The sequence below is a fragment of the Microtus pennsylvanicus genome, chromosome 9 (genome assembly GCF_037038515.1).
Source record: "Microtus pennsylvanicus isolate mMicPen1 chromosome 9, mMicPen1.hap1, whole genome shotgun sequence".
Taxonomy (NCBI): Eukaryota; Metazoa; Chordata; class Mammalia; order Rodentia; family Cricetidae; genus Microtus; species Microtus pennsylvanicus.
The window spans coordinates 19,376,610-19,401,366 of record NC_134587.1 but is presented as its reverse complement, the minus strand read 5'-3'; the positions used below and the strand labels follow the sequence as shown (position 1 = coordinate 19,401,366).

The window sequence follows — 24,757 nt, the reverse complement described above, 5'->3', positions numbered from 1 at the left end:
GTTTTACATCCCTCTCTGAACTCTGTCCAGAGTCTTTAGTGGGGTCGCGTCCTTACTGCCTCACTGCGTTCTATTCCTCACAGGTGAGTGTAGACGGACGGACATGCAGGTGTGCTGCAGCCTAGACGAGACACCACTCTCCTGTTTACCCCAGTTTCTCTTCCCTCTCCTTTTCCTGTCTCACTGTACGTACAGGTGTGCTGCAGCCTAGACGAGACACTCACCGCTCTCCTATTTACCCCAGTTTCTCTTCCCTCTCCTTTTCCTGTCTCACTGTACATTTAACTGCTACCAACCTCTCTCTACTTCTTGCCAGTACCCCATCCCCACGCCAAGTAATTTTATTCTCTGGCCAACATGATTAAGAGATAAAATAGATGGCCCACACCTGAGAGAGAGGTCAGGAGGCTGAAGCCTTTGAAACCAACCTGGTTCAATTAGCAAGACTTTGGAGGAAGGGAAGCAAGAGGGAAAGGAGGGCGGGTAGAGATCCTGTTGGGATAGGGAGGAGTTCTGGAGAGGTAGGTGGAGCAAACAGTAAACATCTCTGATAGTCCTACAGACAGCGCTCATACAGTAAACATCTCTGATAGTCCTACAGACAGCGCTCATACAGTAAACATCTCTGATAGTCCTACAGACAGCACTCATACAGTAAACATCTCTGATAGTCCTACAGACAGCGCTCATACAGTAAACATCTCTGATAGTCCTACAGACAGCGCTCATACAGTAAACATCTCTGATAGTCCTACAGACAGCGCTCATACAGTAAACATCTCTGATAGTCCTACAGACAGCACTCATACCAAAAGGGCCGTGGTTTTTCCTAACACAGGGCTTCTGTTAGTGTGATTCTGAACCTTAAGAAAATAGGTTGTAAGAGAAGTAAACTCTCTCCCTTTGCATGTGCTTGCTTCCTCTCAGATAACTGCTGGAAAGTCTTTAGTTCTATCGATTTCCTATTCCATTTTTATTGATTCATTTCTTCAGGAAGTATTACTGAGTTCTTGCTGTGTGCCAGATACTTTGCTACATACAAACAAAAAACATACAGTGAAGGCAGTTTTCTTACACTGATGACCGAAATAGTTCCTGGATTCTGTTAGTGATATATTTAGGTGAAAATGTGGTCACTTTTTTCTTCTTAATAATTATTTTCTGGCAAGTTGAAAAAGACCATTTTAACTAGAGAGATGGCTCAGGGGTTAGTTAAGAGCACTGATGGCTCTTCCAGAGGACCAGGGATCAATTCCCAGCACCCACATGGCAGTTCACAACTGTCTGTAACTCCAGTTCCGGGGGACCTGACACCCATGTCAAAACACCAACGCACATGAAATAAAAACTAAAAAAAAAAAAAAAAAGCCCCACTTTTGTTGGCATTACCAAATTGGGTTAAAAGAAGGACACATACAATTTTTAAAGTTGTTCTATGTCCAAGAAATAACTTGAATATGGTATTTATCATATTAAAGCTAACTTCCACAAATGTATCATCACCTCTGACTTCACACAGTCTTCCACTTTTTCTTCATGTCTTTAAATTTTTTTATTAATTTATTTATATTTTATGTATAGAGATGTTTTGCCTATACATATGTTTGTGCACCGCATATGTGCAGGGCCTGTGGAGGCCAGAGGAGACGTAATGTTCTCATTTGTGAGCTATCACAGGCTTGCTGGAATTCAAGCCTGGGTCCTTTGAAAGAGCAGGTAGTGTTCTTAACACTGAGCCATCTCTCCAGCCCCAGTTCTTAATCTTTCTTAAGTTTCTTTTTTTTTCTTTTTTTTTATTGATAAAAGGAGAATAAAGAAAAGAAAAAAAACAAATTTCCACTAAGTGAATGGAATTAAAATATTAAAACTTTTATAACTTCAGCATAAAGTGCTTTGGCTTCCCAGCTGGTTTTCATTTTGAAAATCTAGTTGAAAGAATCAGCAAAGCTGCATTCAGTGATGATAAATGGAGAGTTTGACTTGGGAACCATCTATAGTTCTAGTTAATCTTCCCAGCAAATACTGTGAGATTTTTAAATGCCCCTGATAGAAATCGATAGAAAACACGTAGACTGTTGGTGGAGTATGAGTAAAGCAGTTGTTTAATTTCAGCAAGTAAAAGCATAAATGCAAACGAGGATGAGCGGTTAGCATCTCTGACATGGTAGAAGGGTGAAAAGGTCACAGCAGTTAGGAACTGTCTTCTGCACATCCCAATATTAAAGAAAGAAAGGCAGACTTTTTTTAAATTTTTTAATGATGTGTACTGCTTGGCATGGAATTGTATTTATTGGCTGCTGGGGTGAAGGTACCTTAAGTGCAAAGACCCCCAAGTTGCTCTATGAGTCTCATTTTGACAACCTACAGAGATTTTTTTTCTTTCTGGGAGAAGCTTACTTGGATCATTAGCCTGTTATAGTATGAAAGGCAGTGGTTAGTTACTGGGGGTATTTTCCTGCTGCCCACCTGATCTTACCTGGTTGTTTCAGATTTGTGTAGGAAGGGAACAACATTAGGCCAGTGCAGAGTGTGTGTTCACTCACAGCTCTTCCCCTAGGGATCAGAAGTCTTCTTCCGCCTTCCCTCCCACTCTGTGAACTGCAAAGTGAGCCCATATTCCTAAGCTGCATACTGTCCGCAGCTGAAGCTGAGGATTTGCTGTTTTTATGATCCTTCAGTTTATCAAGCTAGTCCAATAGGATTTGGCATTCATATTAATATTATATTGTAACAAATGTTGCAGTAATTGACAATAATTATTTTATAGCCAAGGTAGATGAGCACTGTGAAAATAAACTTTATGCCTATTGGAAAGTCAGGGTACTGAGTTTTGACTGTTACCTTTATGTTTAAGAATTGTAAATGTCTTCATGATTATTTGTATTGTAATTGGATTAAAAAATACTTGATTTTTTCTAGAATGTTTATTAAAATAATCAAGTTTATTTCACATATAACTTTAATTCTTACTTCACTATTCTGTGTGTTATAGTAACTGATGAACTTGTTCCTAGGGTCCACCTACAGATGCTCCTGCCGTGGACACCGCAGAACAAGTCTATATCTCTTCCTTGGCATTGCTAAAGGTAAGGAAGGAATAGAGTTACTTGCTTCTTTTGCAGTCTCTCTTTTACTTCGGCATATTTATCACCTTAATTCCCTCAGGCATCAGTATTATTTAGGGTACATCCATAAAATTGGCTTTTATTTTCACAGAAGCAAACTAGGTTATTCGGCAGCATGGGTGTGTGTGAGTCAAGATCTCAAATAAATGTGCTTTGTGTCTGTACCTCTTCCTCTTTACAGATGCTAAAACATGGCCGTGCTGGAGTTCCTATGGAAGTTATGGGTCTCATGCTTGGCGAATTTGTTGACGATTACACCGTCAGAGTGATTGATGTGTTCGCTATGCCACAGTCAGGGACTGTGAGTAGTTCTTCATGTTGGCTGCTTCTTGTTTCATTTTTCTTTTCTTTTTTTTTAAATTCAAAATGATGTTCATCCCTTTATGTTTTTTCTTTGCAGTAGAAAGCAGCAATCATAAGACTAATAGTATGAATTTTATCTTGTGTTGAATTAAATCAGTCTTTTAACTGTACTATGGACTCAATGATGCTAGTACTAACTTCCTTATTCTTTCCTTTAGTGAGCCAAACAAGCTGGCTTTAAAGTTAGTTGTTATAAAAGTAGGGTATTATATTAATTACTCTCAATATCTGCTCAAAAATTTTTAGAGACTATTATATAAAATTGGAATGGGTGTAAATTAATCCTGTGAGGTTTCCAATGCTTTGAAGTCTATGATTTTTTTTTAGTGTGCTATGTATGAAAGTGAATGATTTTTACATGTTAAATAGTAAAATGTAGATTTTTTAAAGCAATCTACATGATTTAAAATGTTTTCTTTATAGAGGTAATTTTGCTCCGCCTTTTATTTACTGAAGGCGATTTTTATAGGAAGTGGTGCATTTAGGCTGTTTTGGTTTGTTTTGAAATAGGGATCTCAGCGTATAGTCCTTGCTAGCCTGGAATTCTTTATGTAGTATAGGCCATCCTTGAACTGACAGAGATCTTCCTGCCTCTGCACTGGAGTGCTGAGATTAAAGGTGTGTGCCTCTGTACCCTGTTGGATTTAAAGAAAATATGAAAAAAAAAAACCCCAGTAATAAAAGGCAACGTAGTGGCTTAATGCTTTGAGTCCCAGCACTGGAGAGGTGAAAGAAGGAGATGAGGAATTCAGAATCATTCTTGTCTTGAGTCTTCACTTTGAAGCCATCCCATCCTACATTACACCGTCTCAGATAAAAATTGTCAGTGTTAGTTCTACAATTCTCAAACCATGACACTTAGCAGTCTCACTTGTGTGTTTTCTCTGTGTTCTGGATGGAGGCTTCCCTCTGCTGTGGCAGTGTTCTAGTTAAGGCTGGCAAGGCGTGTCAGGTGAAGATGCTTACTCTTGTTTGAGGATCCTTATATACTTGAAACAAATTATACACATTTAAATGATGCCATGCATACATACACACATGAAACAAGTATTTCTATGGACTAGTTGCTATAGTATGCAAAAGATTTGAAAATAATACAAAGCAATAGGAAAATCTATACTATATCTTGTTTTTTTTTGTTGGAATTTTTGCTTGGTAACTTGATTTAGAATTCTTTTGTCTTTCTAGGTAATCATTAAACTTTTTGTTCTTTTGGATATAGAAGCACTTAATACCTACAATTTACATTTACATTGAAATCTTACTATTATATCTTTTTCTATGAAAATATGTAAAAAGACATAACAATGAACTTATTTCTGTTTTATATAGTCCCTGTGTAGATAATCAGGAAAATAAATGATTCCAATATATTATTATCACATTTCCATGTAAATGTTTGTCTGACAGTATAAAATAGGCGATTTTGATGCTTATATTCACCCTCTGTAATAGAGTCAGAAAGTATTTCATTGGTTCAGGAGTCAGTAGACTCTTCTGTAGAGGCTTGTGTCTTCATTTCATCCCCCTCTCTCATCTCCCCCCATCCCTGCCTTCCTTTACTTCTCTTCATCTTCTCCTCTTTATAATAATGAAAACAAAACCCCAGAAAGATAATCTTAGCCCAGCATCAAAGTGTGTATTCTTGTTTTCCAGTATGCCTTCTCTATTGGAATTCAGTGTGATTTTTGCTTTGGTTGGTGGAAGTGCTTATGATAAACTGGCTTGTTTAGCTAGATTAGATTTAAATTCTGATGCTGGGATGGTATTAGGAGGTATGCTTGCCATAGGTAGTTATAACTAAAAAAAATCATAATTTGTCAGCTATTTGGTACTTCTGATGATACATATATATAATCAGAAATATATATGACAATAACTATAAACTTTTAGCACCCTAAATGTTGTCTAATTATTAGCTAATAACAATTCAATACTTGGCAGATTTAGAAATTTTGTTGCTATAAATCTTTGGGTTCAATGATTTGATTAGCTTTCAAATACATGTATCAAAACCTATAAATTTCTTTGTCTATCCCCCACCCCCACCCCCCATAATCTAGGGTGTCAGTGTAGAAGCAGTTGATCCAGTGTTCCAAGCCAAAATGTTGGATATGCTGAAACAAACAGGAAGGTAAGTGTTATACACTAGCATTTTTTGTAAATGAAAATACTTTTGGAAATGTACCTTAAAGTTAATGGGTATTTATGGGCATCATTCCAAGGGGAAGAATCAGTGTGGTTGACCCGCCAATGAAAATCTCGCAACCAGAAAACTGCCTTGTATTAAGATTCTCAGCTGTCATGTGGTAGGCTTGAGCTATAATGTCCCTCTCTTTAGCATCTAGAGTTACTTTGTATTGACTTGTAATCAAAAGACCTAGTAGGTTCTGTCTGTATATTTGAGAATTGCAGTCGAATGCAGTTCTGAATAGATGTTTGTTGATATGAGTTTTAAAGACAGTGTAATCCAAGTATTTCCCCCCTCAGACTAAGTCTCCCAATGGTTGTCATTCTCTTGCTCAGATTCTTCTACTGTGGAAAAAAACTTCAAAATTAATGTTAGCAAAAGGCTCAGCAGCTGAGCAGAGCAGTGCAAATTGGTTTTTGACTGAGTTCCTAGTTCTACTGCTGGTTTAATTGATATTTAATCCTTTCACAACAGTGGATCCTGGTGTCCATTGTTAAAAAATGTACTCTGTGCCTGAAAAATCCAGCTCCCAGAGCTAAGGAGTTAAAGAGTAGATATTTACTTGAATGCTGAAAGGCTAAAAACTGGCTCTGAGAAAGTGTGGTAACAAGGTGAAAAGCTGAAAGCCTTATCTACCACTGCTAATGTGCATCTCTTAATGATAGCAACTCCTTTGTCACACTTGCTCACTGCCATGTTTTCTGGATAATATGGTGCCCGATTTCAGAGTTTCTAATGGTGCTTTTTCACACCTGTGTGTTTTCATCTTTTCTTAATTTATACCCTGTTAGTGTGTTGTTTCTTCTCATATCATCAGTGTATTACTTGTTGTGTTCCAAGTGTCTGAATGCCCTCTTTGTTTCAGGCCTGAGATGGTTGTTGGTTGGTATCACAGTCACCCTGGCTTTGGCTGTTGGCTTTCTGGTGTGGATATCAACACTCAGCAGAGCTTTGAAGCCTTGTCGGAGAGAGCTGTGGCAGTGGTTGTGGATCCCATTCAGAGTGTGAAAGGAAAGGTAGAGTCTTTTAAAAGTATGCAAGTCCATAAATATGGCATGATATTAGCAATTTAACACATTATGTAGGGATTTTAAGTTTGCTGTTATCATGAATGAATGTTTATTCTCAATTTTAAAAAAAAATTCATGAATTTGAATGTTAAACCATACTGAAAGCTTTATACCTCATTTTCTTACTTTATACATTCTATACATATGTATACATTATATGTATAAGATTGCTTACATATAATATGTATATTTGCTGCTTTATATATTCTATTAATATTTTAATAAATATCAGTACATTCTAAAACCGTTCATTTAAAGGGCTCTATTTTTTCAGACGTTATGCAAAATGTATTCTGGAGTTGTATTTTCCAAATATTTTAGACAATGAAAACTTGCCCAAAGACTTGGTAATCAGCCATTCATGTATTTGCTATTAGGACACAGATGAATGATTAAATATGCTGACTGATTCTGAAAAGAGGTTAACTTGCAGAACACATTGGGTTATATTGTTCTTTGTTGAAATCTCTTTTGTTCTTGTTTAGTTCTCTCTCTCTTTTTTTTTTGTTCGTTCTTTCGTTCTTTCCCCTTATTTCTTTCTTTCTAGCCCCATATGCCATTTTCCTATTTCCTGCCTCATGACAGCAGGGTGCAGCTCTATTATCACCTTCACAGAGCTGTCTGCAAATGTGAGAGGCAATTCGATTTTGCTCAACCACAGGGAGAGTGGATTAGAAAAACTACAGAACATACAGAAATTGGCTAGGTGGTTACTGCTTTAAAATACTGCTGAGGTGTCTTGTTTGAGCATGTACTTCCATTGTAGTGCAGAATAATTGTTAAAGTAAAATCACAATACATTCATGGAATCCTTTTTATGCAGGTTTTACGAATAATTTTTAAAGCACTTAGAAATAAATATTAGCTTGATATCTATTAGACCTAGAGTTTGATAGTGGTGTGGGTTACATTTACATCTATTCAGCAGCTGAAACAAACTAAATGTGATTGTTAAAATATAGATTCTTTGTGTTGCAAATTTGAAATTGAATGGTTTTTGATACCACATTGTTAGGATGCATAAAAATTGAGGTCTTCTTTAAAGCATGATCCTATGAGATGTAATGTAGCTTTTCAACAGCAGAACTGTCCCCCAAACATAGACTAGCAATTTAAGTTAACTTCTAGTGTTTGCTGTATCCCTGAATTTCAATTTATTTGCCTTCTCTTTTACTAAGAATGTTGTAACTTAATACTGACGAAGGAATTGAAAATCCTTATTGCTTACTAACTTTATAATTTAAAGTACAGTATAATTTTCTGATGTTTAAGGTGTCTTTTCAGCAACTTAATTTAATAATAATTATTATTCTAGAAATACAGAATTAAAACTTGTGAAGCTCCCACCACAGAGATTACAAACAATAATTAGGGCTTATCAAGTATAGTTCTAAATAGCAGTTTTAAATTCAAAACTTAATTCAAGTGTTGTGTAATACTGAATACTCATTAGGTCTGGTCAGTTGCAATTCATATTTCAGTAAAAGTTATAGCTAAAACTATACCTAAAGCATAGGTTTTGACAGTTTCGTCTAATTTTTTAAAATATGGAAAATTACTTTATGTTAGCCGAAATGATCAAGTTTTGTCAGTATATAGTGCACCTTTTTGACACCTTTGCTTGGTTGTAACTTAAGACTCTTAACAGTCAAGAGCTTTTGACAGTATAAATCAAATTAAATGTTAGTAAATCTATGATGGAATATTTTAGTTAAATCATAAAATTTAAGAATATTCATTTATAAAGATGAAGAATAACATTGTACTTTCCCTTCCTTGCTATGTGATTTATCAAAACTGTCAAAATATTTAGCAAAGCAGTGATTAGATCAAGAGTTAAGATGACAGTTTGTAGATAAAGGTGGAACTCTGTTCATACTTTTAAAACCTTTTTCTGTAGATTTTCATTTTTATAAATTCCAAGATTACCTATGTTTTTTAGCAATTTAGATGATTAATGATTGTTTCCTTGTCATCTTAGTTCATTCCCAGTAAGCTCAATTTTCGTTTAGGGTGACTTGACTAGTTTATTGAATAATACCTATATTAGAGTAATAACCATTTGGACTTAATCCTAGAGATAGACACTACTTCTGTTACTGTTGCTATTATTATTGCTCATAAAAATAAACAAAGAAATCCAACTCTAAAATTATATAGCCCTTAAGCTTTTTTATTTGCTCTTTAATATTAAATTTTATGGGTTATTTATAACCAGAGTGGAAAGTGAGCACCAGAGGTCATTGCATAGCCTTTTAAGTTAGTATGACAAGGTTGTCACTTCCTTCAGCTTCCTGTAGTTTAAGTCGTGGGAGAGAACTTCAGGTTTCTCTGAATTCTAAATAGTAGTTCCTATCATTTGTAGTAGGTACTATGTATGAATTGATTTTTTTCCCCCATTTGATGGATGTTCTATTAATTTGTATTAGATGGGTTTATTCCCTGGGACCAAGCAGTAAGACCACCACAAATAATAAAGTCACTATATGATGAATTCATGTCTCTCAGTGAAATGGTTTTAAATGATACGAGAGAAAATTTTTGCTATGAATTCATAATGTAAGTGGAGAGTAAATGCATAGAGATTACCAGTGAGCTCTTGAACCCAACTATTTAGTGAAGTAGTTCCAAGATTCTGTTGTTTAGTTTTCAGTTTATTTGTAAAGTACACATAACCAGAGCTTCCAATGGCACAGTGGTAACCTCTTGCCTAGTTTGCTTTGCAGTCCCCTGCAGTGGGGCTTGATCCAGCTCAGTAGCTTCCGAAGTGGGCTCAGCCTGTCACATTCCTACACGTCTTTCATGTGCTCACTGCGGGCTTATTGCTTTGAGCAGCATCTGAAAGCTACTATACAACTCACATATGCACCTATGTGTTATTTCTTTAAAACATATTGATTTAGAAGCTTGACTTTGCTTGCCTAGGTTGCTGTTGGTGAGATGCTGTAATTGTAGTGCCTGTTTTCTGCTGACAGCTTAAGGGGAACTAATGACCCTTTAGTCTAAGTAGTGTCTTCAAACATGTTTATTTAACCTAATGAGAAATCTTCTATAAACTGTTGAAAATGGGATATTTATCTGACTGCAGATCGGAATCCCATATTTGCCACTATATAAAAGCATACTTTGATAGCATACTTGGTAAGTTCAGAGTAAATCAGAAAACAGTATGCCCTGAGCAAGCAGGTTCAACTGTGGCTAAGCATTGAAGGGCGGATGATGAAGACATCACTAAGAGAAGCTCTTCTGCCATGTGGGAAGACTGCAGAAGGAATGCTGTTCATTCTTTTGCAGAGACTAGAGTTTAAAACAGGGATCTTCTACTAAACGTGGAGCGCTGGAAAGTAAATCCAAGCACAGGAAAAATGAATTAGAGAATGAATATTCTAAGGGCTTACTCCCCCTACCACATATTTAGGGATTGGGAAAAATGTTTTCACAACATTTCATGTTAATTTTAAGATGGTGGTAGTTTTGAATTTCTCAAAAAATAGTTCTACTTTTTCTCTTTAAAAAAACAAGTATGTAAAGAGATAAAATTCATAGCATTTATACAGATGATAAAATTTTTAACAAGATTTGAATGGCATGTAAGGGAATAAATGCTATGTGTAGAGGTAGCGTTTATTTTAAGCTAAAGCTCCTGTGTTAGTAATACAGTCACTAAGCTAATTGATTTTGCTTTAGTACTTGCTATTCATTTCCAGTGGTGTGATTATATTTAAAATTAATTTGATGCAGCTGTATTAGCTTAGAAATATAGAGATTAAAACCATGAATGTCCCATTGCCCATAAGAATATTACTGACTTTTGGTTTATTGAATGCTTTTACTTCCCTAGCCATCCAGTTATCTCTAGCCATTCCCACTGTGTGCTGGGTATGTACTAGAGACACAGAAAAAAAGAAGAGTTGTCTATGATCTGTAGTAAAAGTTTTGTGTGGGTAACAGTGGCTCAGAAATCTTTTCCTGCAATATCACGTTAGTTTTTAAGGTGATATTGTAGGGTGATTTGTCATTAGCTCTTTTGTCAGTTTTAGGGGGACTTTTCTAAACCTAGGCCTTAGTTTTGAGTTTTAATGTGTTAACTATAATTTCCTAAGAAGAATTTATAATAGTGGTAAATTTTCTTCAAAGACATGGTGGCGGAGTTCCTCAGTTGTTACGCTACTAGTTATTAGAGTACTAGGTGTTTATTGTCATGTTTTACATCCTGTTATTGTACAGATTTCTTTCTAAATGAAACAGTGTTCTGTGAGACTTCCAGTGTAGTCTGCCTCTGCTACATGACTGAAACTAAACAGTGGTAAGGGAATGAGAGGATATTGTCAAACCTAATGATAAGGGCTTTTAAATAGATAATTGATAGCTTTTTTCACACATAAAATAGTACACAAAAGTACTTTCTTGAGTTTTTCATCTTGTTATGTATTTATTCTATTCTGGTGGTCTTTATTGTTCTTCTATTGCTACTGTTATGTAGTAGATACCCAGGAGTGAGTCTTTAAACCCTGCTTTTGTGTAAGCGAAATTTAGTCTATTCTAGTGTTTGTGTTAGTGCAGTCATTGTATCAAATAGCTTGCTAATGACTAGTCTTAGTGTCCATATAGGTACAAATCATAGTTCTATCTCTTATACATGTAACATCTCATTTAATGTACTTGAGTTATATAAACCTTAGTTTCCTTATTTATAAACATGTTATTTTGGTTATTATCCAGTACAGTTTACTTCTTGATTATTGAGATGGTTTGGAAAGACTGTTTCTACCTATTAATAAGCAAAATTTAAAAGTTAAGTTATGTAGGAATTTATTTGATATTTTTATGCTAAATACATTTATCTTCTGAGAAATGCTAGCATGGCAGTGGGCAAGGAAGGTATCTACATCTTTTTTGCACCAACACCATCCTCTTTAAAGAAAATCAAAGTATGTCCTTCCTTGCCCACTGCCGTGCTAACACTTGTAGGGACTTTGCATCCTTTATGTGAACTCAGTTTTGTTACCATAGCGTGTACACTAGAACAGGATTTGAAATCACGGGTTTGTTTTGTGTAGGCTGGCTGTAGGTACCAGAGACACCTAGCACTCTGAGTTAATTTCAGACCAGCAACCTGTAAGTGATAGGACTTCATTAGAAGTCCCCTAAGGATCTCAGTATTCAGTGTGCTGTTTGTCACCTGTGAGTAGAAAAGTATTTATCATGCATGGGTAAAGATTCTAGACATTTTTCATTATATACATACCTACATGTGTGTGTGTGTGTGTGTGTGTGTGTGTGTTTGTAGCAACAATTAAAGAAAAAGACCATTCATTTGAAAGGGAGCAAAAGACTTAGGGTGTTCATGGGAGGGTTTGGTGGGAGGAAAGGGAAAACAGACAATGTAATTATAATCACAAAAACATTTTTAAAGGATAGTGTTGTTTAACCACATTTTCTTTCTATTTTTAACCAAAACTTTTTCTAAGGAAAAAAAAAAACCTTAAAATTTATCTCCTTAATTTCCTCATTTTTTTTTTCATATACCAAGTGTCTTAGGACAACAAATCAATGATTTGAATTTTAGGGCAAATTTTCACCTTGCTTGCTCTCGCAGTACTATTTTATTAATTGTGTCAGGTTAGATGCTGCAGGGATCTTATGCCAAACTGAAATTAGACATGTAACACATTCATTTGGAGAAAACACTCATACTGAATAAAGGCATGAACTTCCAGACAGTTGTTAAATTTGACCGTGGGATGGGACAAGAGGAACCTGGCCTGAGGTGGGAAAAGCCTCACCATAGGCTGATGAGAGTTGAAGAGTCACAGTTACTTTTCAAAGGCATCTTTATTTTGGCAGTGATAGCTAGATTCTTGTACAGTGGTTATTTTTAGTCCTTGGCTGGGAGCAGCCCAGGAGATGCATTGCCTGGTGCGACTGCCCAGTGGATTAAAAGGTGCATCAGCTGGAGTTCAGAAGTCATCTGTGCTGTCCACAGCAGGTTCTAGTAAAGAGAGACAGATCTGAAGGGAAGAGCTTTGTGAGGACCACAGTTAACAAGAGATGTATTATTTAATCTTATCACCAACTCTGTGAAGTATCATTCTTGAGTAAACAAGGAGATTGAGACATAAGTAACTTGTCGTAGGCCACTTGTCTAGCAGGTGATAGACATAGAATTTTACCTTCTGACTCACGCGTAGGCACTCAAACTCCTAACTAAATGCATACACTAAAAAGTTCTGCCAGACTTTTTTTTATGACTTATATTTTTTTTTCTCACAGTTTCATGGATCTAGAAATGTCTAATTACCTTTACCATACTAGTTTCTATAAATTGATATGCTTTCCTTAAGGGTTATATGCTCAAAACTTGTGGGTTTAACTCTTTGAATTTTGATGCATGTCTTCACTTGTCAGAAAAGTACATTATGCTAGTTCTGCCCCATCCCTATTCTCCCCAGTATATTGAAATCGTAGTACAGATCTGTAGCTACAGTAAGCAATTCTCTGAGGATGAAGAAAGAAACTGTACATTCACATAGGAATTTCTTTTCCAGAGCTAAAATTGACTTTTTATAAATAATTTCCGCGTTGCAAACTTGAGACCAAGAAATCACAGCAATCCAGTGATATGCGTTTGGCATGAGTCAGTTTTAGTTCTTAGTGCTTTTCATTGGAAATGGCATAAAAAGTAAGATATCTCTGAATTTTTTATGCTCTGGGCTTACAAGAGACAGAAAATGTTTTTATCTTATAGACGTGTGGCAGTGCATAGCAGCAGAAGTAACGAAATGGTCACAAACCTCCACAGTATTTCAGTATTTGCCAGGTCACACTCATTCTTAATTTTTAAGGAATCTAGAAGCAAACTAAGAAGTTGATAACAGGCCATTTCCAGGCAGCAGTGCTCGGTGCGGTGCCGCCCTCCTCATGCTCTCATGTTCATAGTGATTTAGAGATGGGGCCTGTGCGTCACTAGGTTTATATGCTTTTACATGTCACTGTGTTGTCTAGCTCCTTTTTATTTTATAAGTATTTAGCTTTGATTTTGGTCTTAATTTTTATTTATCTATTTATTTATTTCTACCTATAGGTCTTAGGCCTACCATTATAGGTATGGAAGATTCTGGTCCTCCCTTTTAGCTCAAGAAAGTGAATGCATTATAAATGTTAGCATCAGTTCTTTCTTTTGTTGTGTGGTTTTGGAACACTTGCCTTGGTCATTGACTTCAGTGAGAGCATAGTTGGAAATGCCCCTGGAAGCTACACTGAGAGGGTGAGGAGAGGTATGAGCAGGAACCACTGCTAGAAATACATGCAATAAATGCTTTTTATTTTCATAAATTATGGTGAGCGTTGCTTAAAGAAAAAATAGCTTCCTCTGAATGTAAAAATTGGGATTGCAATTTGATGCTTTAGAAATTTAGTCTGCTCTTTTAGTGACCTAGGAAAACATGGGTTGAAAAATAGCATATTGAATGAACTGTAGTATACTCATGGAAGAAGTAAAAATATGGATTAAAATGAATTTGAAAATAATTAGAGCTTAAATACTAAGCCAGATTCGTCATTAAAATGAAATGATAGGTCCTTGACCCTTGGATGTGCTTGGAATAAACATGGAGCTCAGTATTGTTTTCAAAACTATTTTGCTTTTGTAAGCTAAGACAGATGTACAAGAAAGATGCAGTTTTTATTTTGTATTGGCAGCTTCCAAATATTTAGTATCTATTTCCAAGAGTTGCAATTAGTAAAGCAACCATGGTACTGAAGTCTGCACATCCCACAGCTAATTATATTTGCAGGGTCAGAGTGAATACATATTTTCAGAAAAATAAAGGGTTATATAAATATGTGTCTTCTACTTGGCTGTTATATCACAGTTTGTTGATCTGGAGTATAATGTGTACAATTCACAAATTTGTCTGATAACAGAAAGTGGTGTGTGATTGTGTTTATTTTACTAACCAGTATATTCACAGCAATCACTTCCAAATATCTCTCCAGTAAAGATGTGTTAATTACAAAACAGACAAGGTCTTCTATTATATTAAAGCTACTAACAAGAAGACAGCAGGAATCACACATGTAAATAGCATCATCAACCCCTATTTTAGTCCTCTGTTTTGATCTGTGAGTTGCGCATAGACCAAAGGTGCTATTAAAGACTGAGTGTATGAAATAGGCAGCATTATATGAACAAAATTTATTCAACAAGAAAACAGACCTTTAACATGAATTTAACAAGCCTGAGAAATTATAAACTATCATATGCTGCAGATTCATGCAGTGATAATAAACAAAAAAAGGAAAGTAAGAGGTTTCCCTAAGCTAGCCAAACTGCTAATGGTTTTGTTATAAGCTGTCTACTGTTGCGGTGACCTCTGAAAAGTCTCAAGGCACTTGTACCAGAAGAAATTAACTGGTCAGGCTGGGAAATAGAGATTCATTGGCTTCACAGGGCTTCAACGTGGACAGGATTTTTTATTTTTCATACTCCTGTGTGAAGGTTATTGTTGCTGTGAGGAGGTGATTTTGATGCTATGTCTCTTTGTTTCTTTTTTTTTTTAATTTTGAGGTTCACAAGACAGACTGGTTTCATGTATACATATTTCAGAGTGAGCCATAAAAAAAGCAGAATGGCTTACAAATGGATTATTCTTTCTTCTCCTCCTCCCTTCAGTGCCTAAATTCTTGAAGGTTCTTTGTTTAGTATGCTGCATCCTGGTTTATTTTCCTGACTATGGAGTGACCACTTTGCTGTCTTTCTGTTGCATCATTCTGTAAATACACAAACATGAAGAAACGCCCTGAGCTTTCACACGCCTCCAAGTTCTCACTGGGGCTTTTTCTTGAGTCTTACTGTGGCATAATTAACACCTTCTTCACCCATTGCTCATTAGTGTACTGGACATTAATGAGTCTATTTTGATAGGTTGTTCTAAAAGAAAAATCCACTTCTCACAGCAAAAAAGGCAATTATAAAATTGTATAGAAATTAAAATGTAGAATATATTGCCATTTTTTTATTGCATGCTAAATCTAATTTTGGTCTGCAGGTTTTTGAACATGTTAGTTTCCTTAAGACAGTTGCTATAGTGATTCCAGAAAATTCCTTTAATATTAGTGTAATCATTTCTATTATTGCTCAGGAAGTATCGATCTGAACATATCATTTCATATGGGTCATAGTTTACTAATTGAACAACATATTAAAATCTTACAGCATTGTTGGATAAAGTACCTTTTTATATTAATTTCGGGTTAAAAATAGATCATGGTATCCACCTAACTATGCCCTAACCCACATTTTCATTTTTTTAATGATGTTTCACACCCACTTATAATACCCATAGAAGTGAAACATCTTGCATGAAAATTGCTGTCTAATGTTTTAGTTTGAAAGTAGTTGGTATTAAAAAAGTATTTAAGCATTTCATTGGGATGTAATATGAAATTTCCGTAGTTGGTGAAATTTTTTCCTAGAAATGATTTTTACTGAATTCTTAAGAATGGAATCATAAAGAAGTTGAAATAAAATCAATGGTTTGCTGTCTTAATTTACCATTAATAATTAAAAACAATTGTGTAGGGTTACGATTAAATACTTGGCTTTTAAACAAAAGGAATTTTGGGGAAAATTGGGACCACAAAAATTAAAAGCAACATTAAAAACATTATTATCATCAATATTAGGACAATTGAAGAATACAGAGACCTTAGACTATATTGTAATGTTTTGGTGTAATTTTATGTTTGCTGTAATTATAGCCTTTAGACTCCTCAGTGTATAGAAACACTTCTTTGTGTGAGACAGGGTCTCACCATGTAACTCAGGCTGGCCTCAACCTCACAGAGATCTGCCTGTCTCTGCCTGCTCCAGAATGCTGGGATTAAACGTGTGCACAGGCTTGGCTAAGAAGTCCTCAAGATATATTTTTAGACCTAATTATATTACAGTTGGCTTAACTTGAAAATAATAATTTTTAATATTTCCATGTACTTACACAAGTTGTCTAACTAAAAACAAATGCAGATAGTAGTGACTTTTATAATCTGATAATCTCCTTTGTTAATACTTTTAAAGGAAAATGAAGAAATTTTCAAGTCTTGTTTCAAGATTGTCTTGGAAAGAGGCAGTTTGTCTTAATATTGCCTAAAGTGACACGTTTTTAAGAGCTTTATGTTCTTTCAAATTCAAATGACTATAAGCATGTCAGCAATTATAGTAGAAAATAGGTGATTCTTATTAATCTCTTGATACGTAAGGGCTAATTAGCATGATGCTGGGTTATGAAGGAATTGAATGTATAATATACAAAAGACACATACACACATATATAGATATTTCTTTCCATGACCTTGTAACCATGTTGTATTGTTTCTATCTGAAAGCATGGTGACCTTGGTTTTCTCTGTTGTGCCTCCTAGTCTTGGTGGCTTGGATGTTGAAAGCCATCAGACAAGGTCTAAAGTCTTTCCGAGTCAGAAGAAGTAAAGAGTATCTGACTAGCAGAGAACACATGGGCAAGTGACGTGCTGGTTGCAATTTTGTTGTCATGTCAAGTACTGTGATGGCATAATTGATGTGACAGGGCTGGGTCTTAGATGGAGTCCCTTAGCTTGTGCTCACTTGCAGTTTTACTTTTCCCGTCATTCGTTTTGACTGTGAAAATTTTAGGTAACAAATAAGCACAACAATGAAGGTTATTTGATGTATGCTTAGTAATGACATATTTTAATAATAAAAACGCTAAGTTAATATTTTGCTGCTTCATGGAAATTGCAATAATTGGTGTCACCTTCCATTACAAGATAGAGGGTGGTACACTGATGGCACTATCAGCAGGAGGTTCATTTTATTAATATTATATTCTGGAAATAGGCCAGAAACAGATGCAAGTTGATCTTGCCTTGTCCACTGTTGCTTGGCACCGTCACTGGTTTTTAAAAAGAATTGATTTGACACCTTGTTTTACAGGTTGTTATTGATGCCTTCAGATTGATCAATGCTAATATGATGGTCTTAGGACATGAACCAAGACAAACAACTTCAAATCTGGGTCACTTAAACAAGCCGTCTATCCAGGTAATGACTATATTTGATAATGTGTTAAAACTCTGTTTTATAGTGTTTAAATATGCTGTCATCATTATAAGATCCAATTCTTAATCATTTTAATTTTCTTATAAGCAGTCTTTTATTGTTTAAAAAGAGATTCCCAGCTTCTTTGGAGACTACAGGTTTCAACTCAGTCTGTGCAACAGAACAAAACATATATATATGAAGAAAAGATGAACCAGGTGATGGTGGCATATACCTTTAATCCTAGCACTCAGGAGGCAGAGGCTGGCAGATCTCTGAGTTCGAGGTCAGCCTCTACATTTTTATCTAGTTAGTATCTAAGAGTAGGACTAACAAAAGTTTCAGGTGGGAGCAGTTAGCTAACCTATATTGGTTTCTGAACAGTCTTCAAAACAAAACAAACAAAACCCAAAAAGTAAGAGAAAATCAGGCAATGTCTTTTAGGAGGTCCCAAGAAACAGTTCTTAGGTAGTACTTAAATCTTTCTACCTTTTTTTTGTTTTATCCCTACCTTTGATTAAAATTTTATAAAAACACATATAAAATTTACTCTTGGTAAGTTTATATTTTGTCATATTGTGACATCCACCAGTGTTGCAGTAGTTGGTGGGTGTGCAAGCACTCAGTACCCTTTGAGTGATTAGTGCTCTTCTGTCCCATTTACATGCCTCATTGTTTAAACACAAGTCTTTAGTGCTCTAAGAAATTATGGTAAATGTGTTTTTAAATGCACAGTCTGTGTCTGTGTAGGTAATTATTTCTCTAAAGATTAATTAATAGGACAAAAATACCATGTTTGATTACATAGCACACTCAGGACAAAGAGTTTATAGTAGCTACTGCTATTCTCCCTCGAAACCTTGTTTTGCCTTAAGATTGTCTTTGGGGAGTTGTGGTATTAACAGTTCACCGTGGTCCAGCCGTGCTTAGCCCTGGCCACTTTGTGTTTTAGGCACTTTCGCTGTTGTCACTCATTTTAGCTGTTCGTTATAGTGAAATATTTGTCTTTAAGAACTGAGGTATGTTGCTTTTGAAAAAAAATTTTTTTAATAAGTTAGGGGAAACTACAGAGAATAATGAGTATGAAATAAGCTACCAGTGATTTTGATTGGGCACAGACAAGCCCATACTTGCATGCTCCAAGAGAATATATTATTGGGTCTGTTTAGCCCATGATAATGACCTTTCTCAACACCCCCTTAGCATCATCCTGCTTCATTATTTCTACAGAAGGTTCAATAGTGTCTCACAACCTAGAGTCCTGTGTTCGCTACATGGTGGATTTCTGCAAGTCACGAGTTACCTGTTGCATATTGCCTTTTTAAAATTAAAATGCTGCCTTTTAACTTCACAGGCAGAATTGATACTGAAATCTGTTTTTTCTGTACTAATCCCCTTGGTAGTGTGTAGCCCTGCCTTCCACCTGGAATTAAAAATGGACCTTTTGAAACAGTTTTCAAGCTTAAGTTAAAAAGTGGCATTATTTTCCTATCATTTTAAATTTGTCTTGTCTCCCAATTAGAGTCTGTAAATATGTTTATTTCACAGTTTGTGTAGTGCCCATCAGAACGGCATCTATTTGGATGCTTTACAGTTTAGACGATTTCAACACTAAGACACTCCATTGGGATCAAGCCAAAGAGGGGCGCACCTTTAAAATAACTTGCTTTTGTAGGACAAGCTAGATAGAAAGTTTATAATAGAATTTAAATGTCTGTATGTCAAATTTTTAGATTGCTGATAGAAACCTTTCAGAAACACCACACCCTTTATCTTAAGGGAAAGTTAGCTGTATTAAGAGGGAACTTGTTCCCCAGACAACTTAGAAGTAAGTGGTAGAAGCCTGGCAGCAGTCACTAGTGTGTTCTTTAGCACTGGTGTCTCTAATGTACTTAAAGATGTGGGAGAATATTGTGATCACATTGTAAACTGGTTAACAGTTACAGGAAAATTTAAATGGGATATACATGTTCTCCATTTAGTAAGTACATGTTTTAGAACCTGTGTATTTATACCAAGATGTTGGATTTGATTATCTCTAGGTAGTAGAATAATGGGATTTTCCTCCCTTATTTTCTTTATCCATATTTTAAAAACTTTCTATAGTAAAACAATATCTTTACAAAATAATATTTTATGAATTTTATGTGTGAGTATTTTGCCTGTATGTATGTTTGTCACCACATGTATGCTTGGTGCCCATGGAAATTGGGAGAGGGCATCAGATCCCTTGGAACTAGAGTTCTGTATGGTTGCAAACCACCATATGAGTGCTGGGAATTGAACCCGGTCCTCTGCAAAAGCAACAAGTACTCTTAACCTCAGCCATTGTAAGTGTTCATGGCAATATTGAAGTAAACTTTATTTTCACTTTCAGAGAAGTCTTTGTTCTAAGGGAATACAAAGTGTAATACTTAAAACTGTTCTATAGGCTTCTATATTAATACAGAAAACTATATTATTTTGTACGTGGAACATTTGATTATTACTGTCAATGCTTAGAAGTGGCAGTATTTATTTTAATGATTTTTTTTTAAGGATTCCATTAAAAACTTGGGCTTTTTGGTATTTTAGTGATGAATCACACTAAATTTTGGAGTTGTCATCCTTTTGGACATTAACAAACATTGGTTCCCCAATGCATGCACTGGGCTTTGAGTCTCTAAGTGTAGCCCTGAGTGCGCCTACATTGTGCAATAGAGAGAAAGTATTTTCAATACTTACAATTATTGAAAATAGTTAATAAAACACAGAGTTGTAAAGAACAGCAGTGAAACTATTATAATGGCCCCGAAACATTTTCTAGATGAGGCAGCTGAGGCCCAGAGAACGGAGCTGCTTGAGTTACTGTTAATTTGCAGGAACTGCTAGGTCATCTCATTCTTTTATATTATAGTTGAGAATTTAATTAAATAAATTTTTGGCCTATTTTATATGTTGCCTGTGTGATGCTTTGTTTTGTTTTGAGACAGTCTTACTGTGTGTCCAGGCTGACCTGGCTCCGTGTACCCCAGGGTAGCCTCAAATCCAGAATTCTGCTTTAATCGCCTGGGAGCTGGGATTACAAGTATGTGCTGTAATGTCCAGCAAGCTGATTTATAAAACACCTGCTGTGTTTACCATAAGTATACGGATCTACTGGTTCTCAAATAGTGGGTCGCCATTTTTTGAGCATCAAACGGCCCCTTCATAGCTGTCACCTAAGACTATCCGAAAATACAGATGTTAACATTACGATTCATAACAGTAGCAAAATTACAGTTAGGAAGTAACACAGAAAATAATTTTATGGTTGGAGGGGGTCACTGCAACATGAGGGACAAGATCAAAGGATTAAAGGCCCAGCATTAGGGAGTTGAGAACGCCAGTCTTACAGTCCTACTGCATGGGGTTATACTCTGGAATGAATATCCTGGGGATGTGCGTGCAGTGGGTGAGAAAGTGAAGTTGGAAGACTGTTGGCTATCTTTGTTTGATCCTGTACTTGCTAATCTGTCTCGGTGTTTGTGTTTTTACTACATTTGTCTGCATAATAAAATTGAAAACCAAATAGTGCCACCAAATGCCAGAAAGAGAGAGAGAGAGCCCCTATGTGGGCTGGCAGTTTTCTCTAGGTACCAAAAGGTCACTCCCTAACCTGGTCCAACCTCTTAAAGGTCATTGGCTGATATCAGTGGTCCCCCCCCCTCCTTTTTTTTTTGTCAGTAAATCTTCAAATTAAGACTGTTCTTAAAAATATGTAGACTTAATCTTACCAGGGATTGCATTGTAGCACAGTACATCAGAACGGACATAGATTGTAGTCAGTGATCTGGCTTCGAATCCTCTGTGCTACCTTTTATTAGCTAGTAATTAGGATAAATTAAGAGTTAGTGTCATGTCCACGGGATGAACCTACTAGATTCTTGCGTTAGAATGTGTGGGATGCACAGCACATGCTAGGCAGCCATTAGATACTTCCCCACTCTTCTACTCCAGCTTAGACGGCACAAACCCTAATTAGAAAGTGGTGGTTATTGGTTAGCTCTGTCTTTATTTCCAGGCAGTTAACCCAAGTCCTTTTTCGTTTTTACAATTGTTGAAAAATTATAAATTATAATTCTAATCCTTTTGTCTTTGGAGGCTAATTTTTTTTTTTGTAGGTTTCTCTAATACTGCTAGGAACCACAGTTGAACTTCATGTTGCTAGAGAGATACTTAGGCAGTATATAACATCGTTATTTTTCAGTTTTTTCAACTGAAAATAATTTCTTTCTCCTACACTATATTTTAATCACTCTCTTCTTCCATCTGCTTCCAGATCTCCCTACTTCCTCTCCCAACTCCAAGTCCTCTCTAGAAAACAGACAGAAAATAAGTAAAATAACAACAACAGAAAATTTGAAAAGAAAATGCATAAGAACCACACACTCACACAAACAAAACACATTGGAAACCATTATGTACAAGTAAAAGACATAAGATTTTAAAGAAAAATTTTCCAAACAAAGCAATTTGAGACCAAAAGAATCTACAAAATGCCATCAAGTTCATTTTGTGTTTGTTATTTACTGCTGGGCATGGAGCCTGCGTTATTTATGTGTGATTTGTATGCCCAGTGAGCCTTCATTGGAGAAAACTAATTTTTCATTTGTAAGTGGTTGTCGGCTGGAGTAGCTTCTGGGTTAGGTCGGGAGCCTGTGCACACTTACTTCTGTCAGTGCTGGGACCCTGTCTGTCTTGGATCTGTCTGGGTCTTGTGTGTGCTGCCACAGTCTGAGACACATGCAGTATGTGTGCCAGTCCTGTTGTGTCTGGAAGACATTACATCCATCCCTCTAGCTTTTACAAATCTTCTGCCTTCCCACATACATTGCTTCCTGAGCACCGAGGAGATATTGGGATTGAGTGTTCCAAAGTTTGTCGCTCTGCTCCTTGTCCTTTTGTCCAGTTGTATTAGTTCCTTCTTTGATGATAGCTGAGATGCTGGCCTTTGGACATAGTAGAGCATTCTTAGGAATGATTTTGTTGTGCATTCAGAACAATAGTATTTGGTTCCCTCCTATAGTTACCTTTTTAAAAAAAATAGCTTAAGTTTTTGTTGTGATTGGCCTGTTTATCTTGGAGATTGAATACAATGAAAATAAATTCTGATTAATGAGATTTTGATTTCTTGTCATTGAATTTAGAGCATGAGTGAGGTGGACATGGTAAAGAACAAGCTTCTGGGTTGTAACAGGTGGCTCAGTTGGTGGGTGTGTGCTGCTGACACTTGACAGACATGAGATGTCAAGTAAAAAGCCAGGCAACCCCAGCACTGAGTTAGGGTGAGCAGATCCCAGAAGCCCATTCACCAGCCAGCAGAGCATAATCTATAAGCTCCAAATTCAGTGAATAGACCTTGTCTTAGAAACTGAGGTGGAGAGCAATCAAAGAAGACTCCTGCAGTTGACCTTAGGTCTCTCCATGCGGGGACACAAAAATCCATGTGCACACATTTGAATTAGCACACACATACCTACCTAGCTTCCTCGTTGATAGTTTAAAGACTTGCCTGGACATAAATCTTTGAATTAGTGAAGATTGAGTGAACCAAAAGAGAAACCCCAGATTAATGTGGATGCAGAGACATGTGGACTATTACAGGATTTTAGACTTTCCTTCTGAAATAGCAAACTCCCTCCCAAACACCATAAAAATCAGACAATAAAATATGGATAGTTGGTTTGTAACTGCTTATGAGTTGAGACTTTTTTCAAGGCTGTGGAAAGTTTGAATTTGTGAAGTACCTAAACTGCTTTGAAGAATTAACTAATTAAATTCCCAATCCTTTAAACTTGTAGCTGAGAAAAATAATTTGTATTTATAATAAGATCCCTTTCAATTTTATTTAAAAATGTATTACATTTTACATATTTTGTGTTGTGGGGAGGGGACTTGTAGGTGTTGATTCTCTCTTTCTACCCTGTGGGTCCTAGAGATGGAACTTAGACTGACAGGCTTGGTTGCAGGGCTTTTACCATGGTGGACACTCAGACCCTTATCCCAGATTTCTAAGGCAGAGTCAGGCAGATCTCTGAGTTCAAAATCAGCCTGGTGTACAAAGTGAGTTTCAGGCCAGACAGAGGTACATTATCTTAAAATAAATAAAGATGAGGTGGGTGCGTCATGCTTAAGATATGTCAACAGTTTCAAACATTTGTATTAGATTAGGTGAAAGATTAATTTATCATTTAAAATTGTTTTTATAGGCATTAATTCATGGATTAAACAGACATTATTACTCCATCACTATCAATTATCGAAAAAATGAACTGGAACAGAAGGTAAGTCAATGAAAAATCTTTTTCTTTTTAAAGAAAATTAGTTTTTATAATTATGTTCCTGAGATTTGCCTACATGTATATCTGTGCGCCACTTGCATACCTGGTGCCCTCAGGTCAGAAGAGGTTGTTGCATCCCCTGGAACTGGAGTCTCCTGTGGTTGTGAGCCTCCAGATGTGTGTGCTGGGAACTGAACTTGAGTCCTCTGCAAGAGTAGCATATACTCTTAGCTGCAGAACCATCTCTCCAAACCCTTACATTTATATTATTAATTCTTTAGTTCATCTGCTCTCTCAGAACAAAAGCCCTTATCCAGCTAACCTAGATAATCAACCTCAAGTCTTTTCTGAGCATTCCAGTGGAATCCTGTCCAGGCATGGTAGGGATGTCTTGGCACTTGTAGTGACTATGTTGGTAAAATCCCATTCTCAGCATTCAGTTATGGGCCAGTGTAGAGCATGGGTGATTGCAACCATTGGTACAAAGCTGGGACATAGAGAAGATGGAAATAAGCAAAGAAATAGGAATTACTTGGGCATAATATTCCCTGGTCGGTTTTGTTTTCTTTTGTTTGTTTTGTTCTTTTTTTCTTTTTCTGATTAACATATGTTGTTCTTGCCCCTGATGA

The 24,757-nt window shown here is 36.2% G+C and overlaps 1 protein-coding gene across 1 annotated transcript in view; it reads left to right on the top strand.

Moving 5' to 3' along the window:
• The window catches only part of Psmd14 (proteasome 26S subunit, non-ATPase 14), an 83,365-nt gene that overhangs the window by 45,953 nt on the left and 12,655 nt on the right, over positions 1–24,757 (top strand). The window contains exons 4-9 of the mRNA XM_075985053.1: positions 3,015–3,086; positions 3,307–3,426; positions 5,552–5,622; positions 6,545–6,695; positions 17,722–17,829; positions 24,057–24,131. Coding sequence (XP_075841168.1) covers positions 3,015–3,086; positions 3,307–3,426; positions 5,552–5,622; positions 6,545–6,695; positions 17,722–17,829; positions 24,057–24,131 — 597 coding nt within the window. The remainder of the gene's footprint in view (positions 1–3,014; positions 3,087–3,306; positions 3,427–5,551; positions 5,623–6,544; positions 6,696–17,721; positions 17,830–24,056; positions 24,132–24,757) is intronic.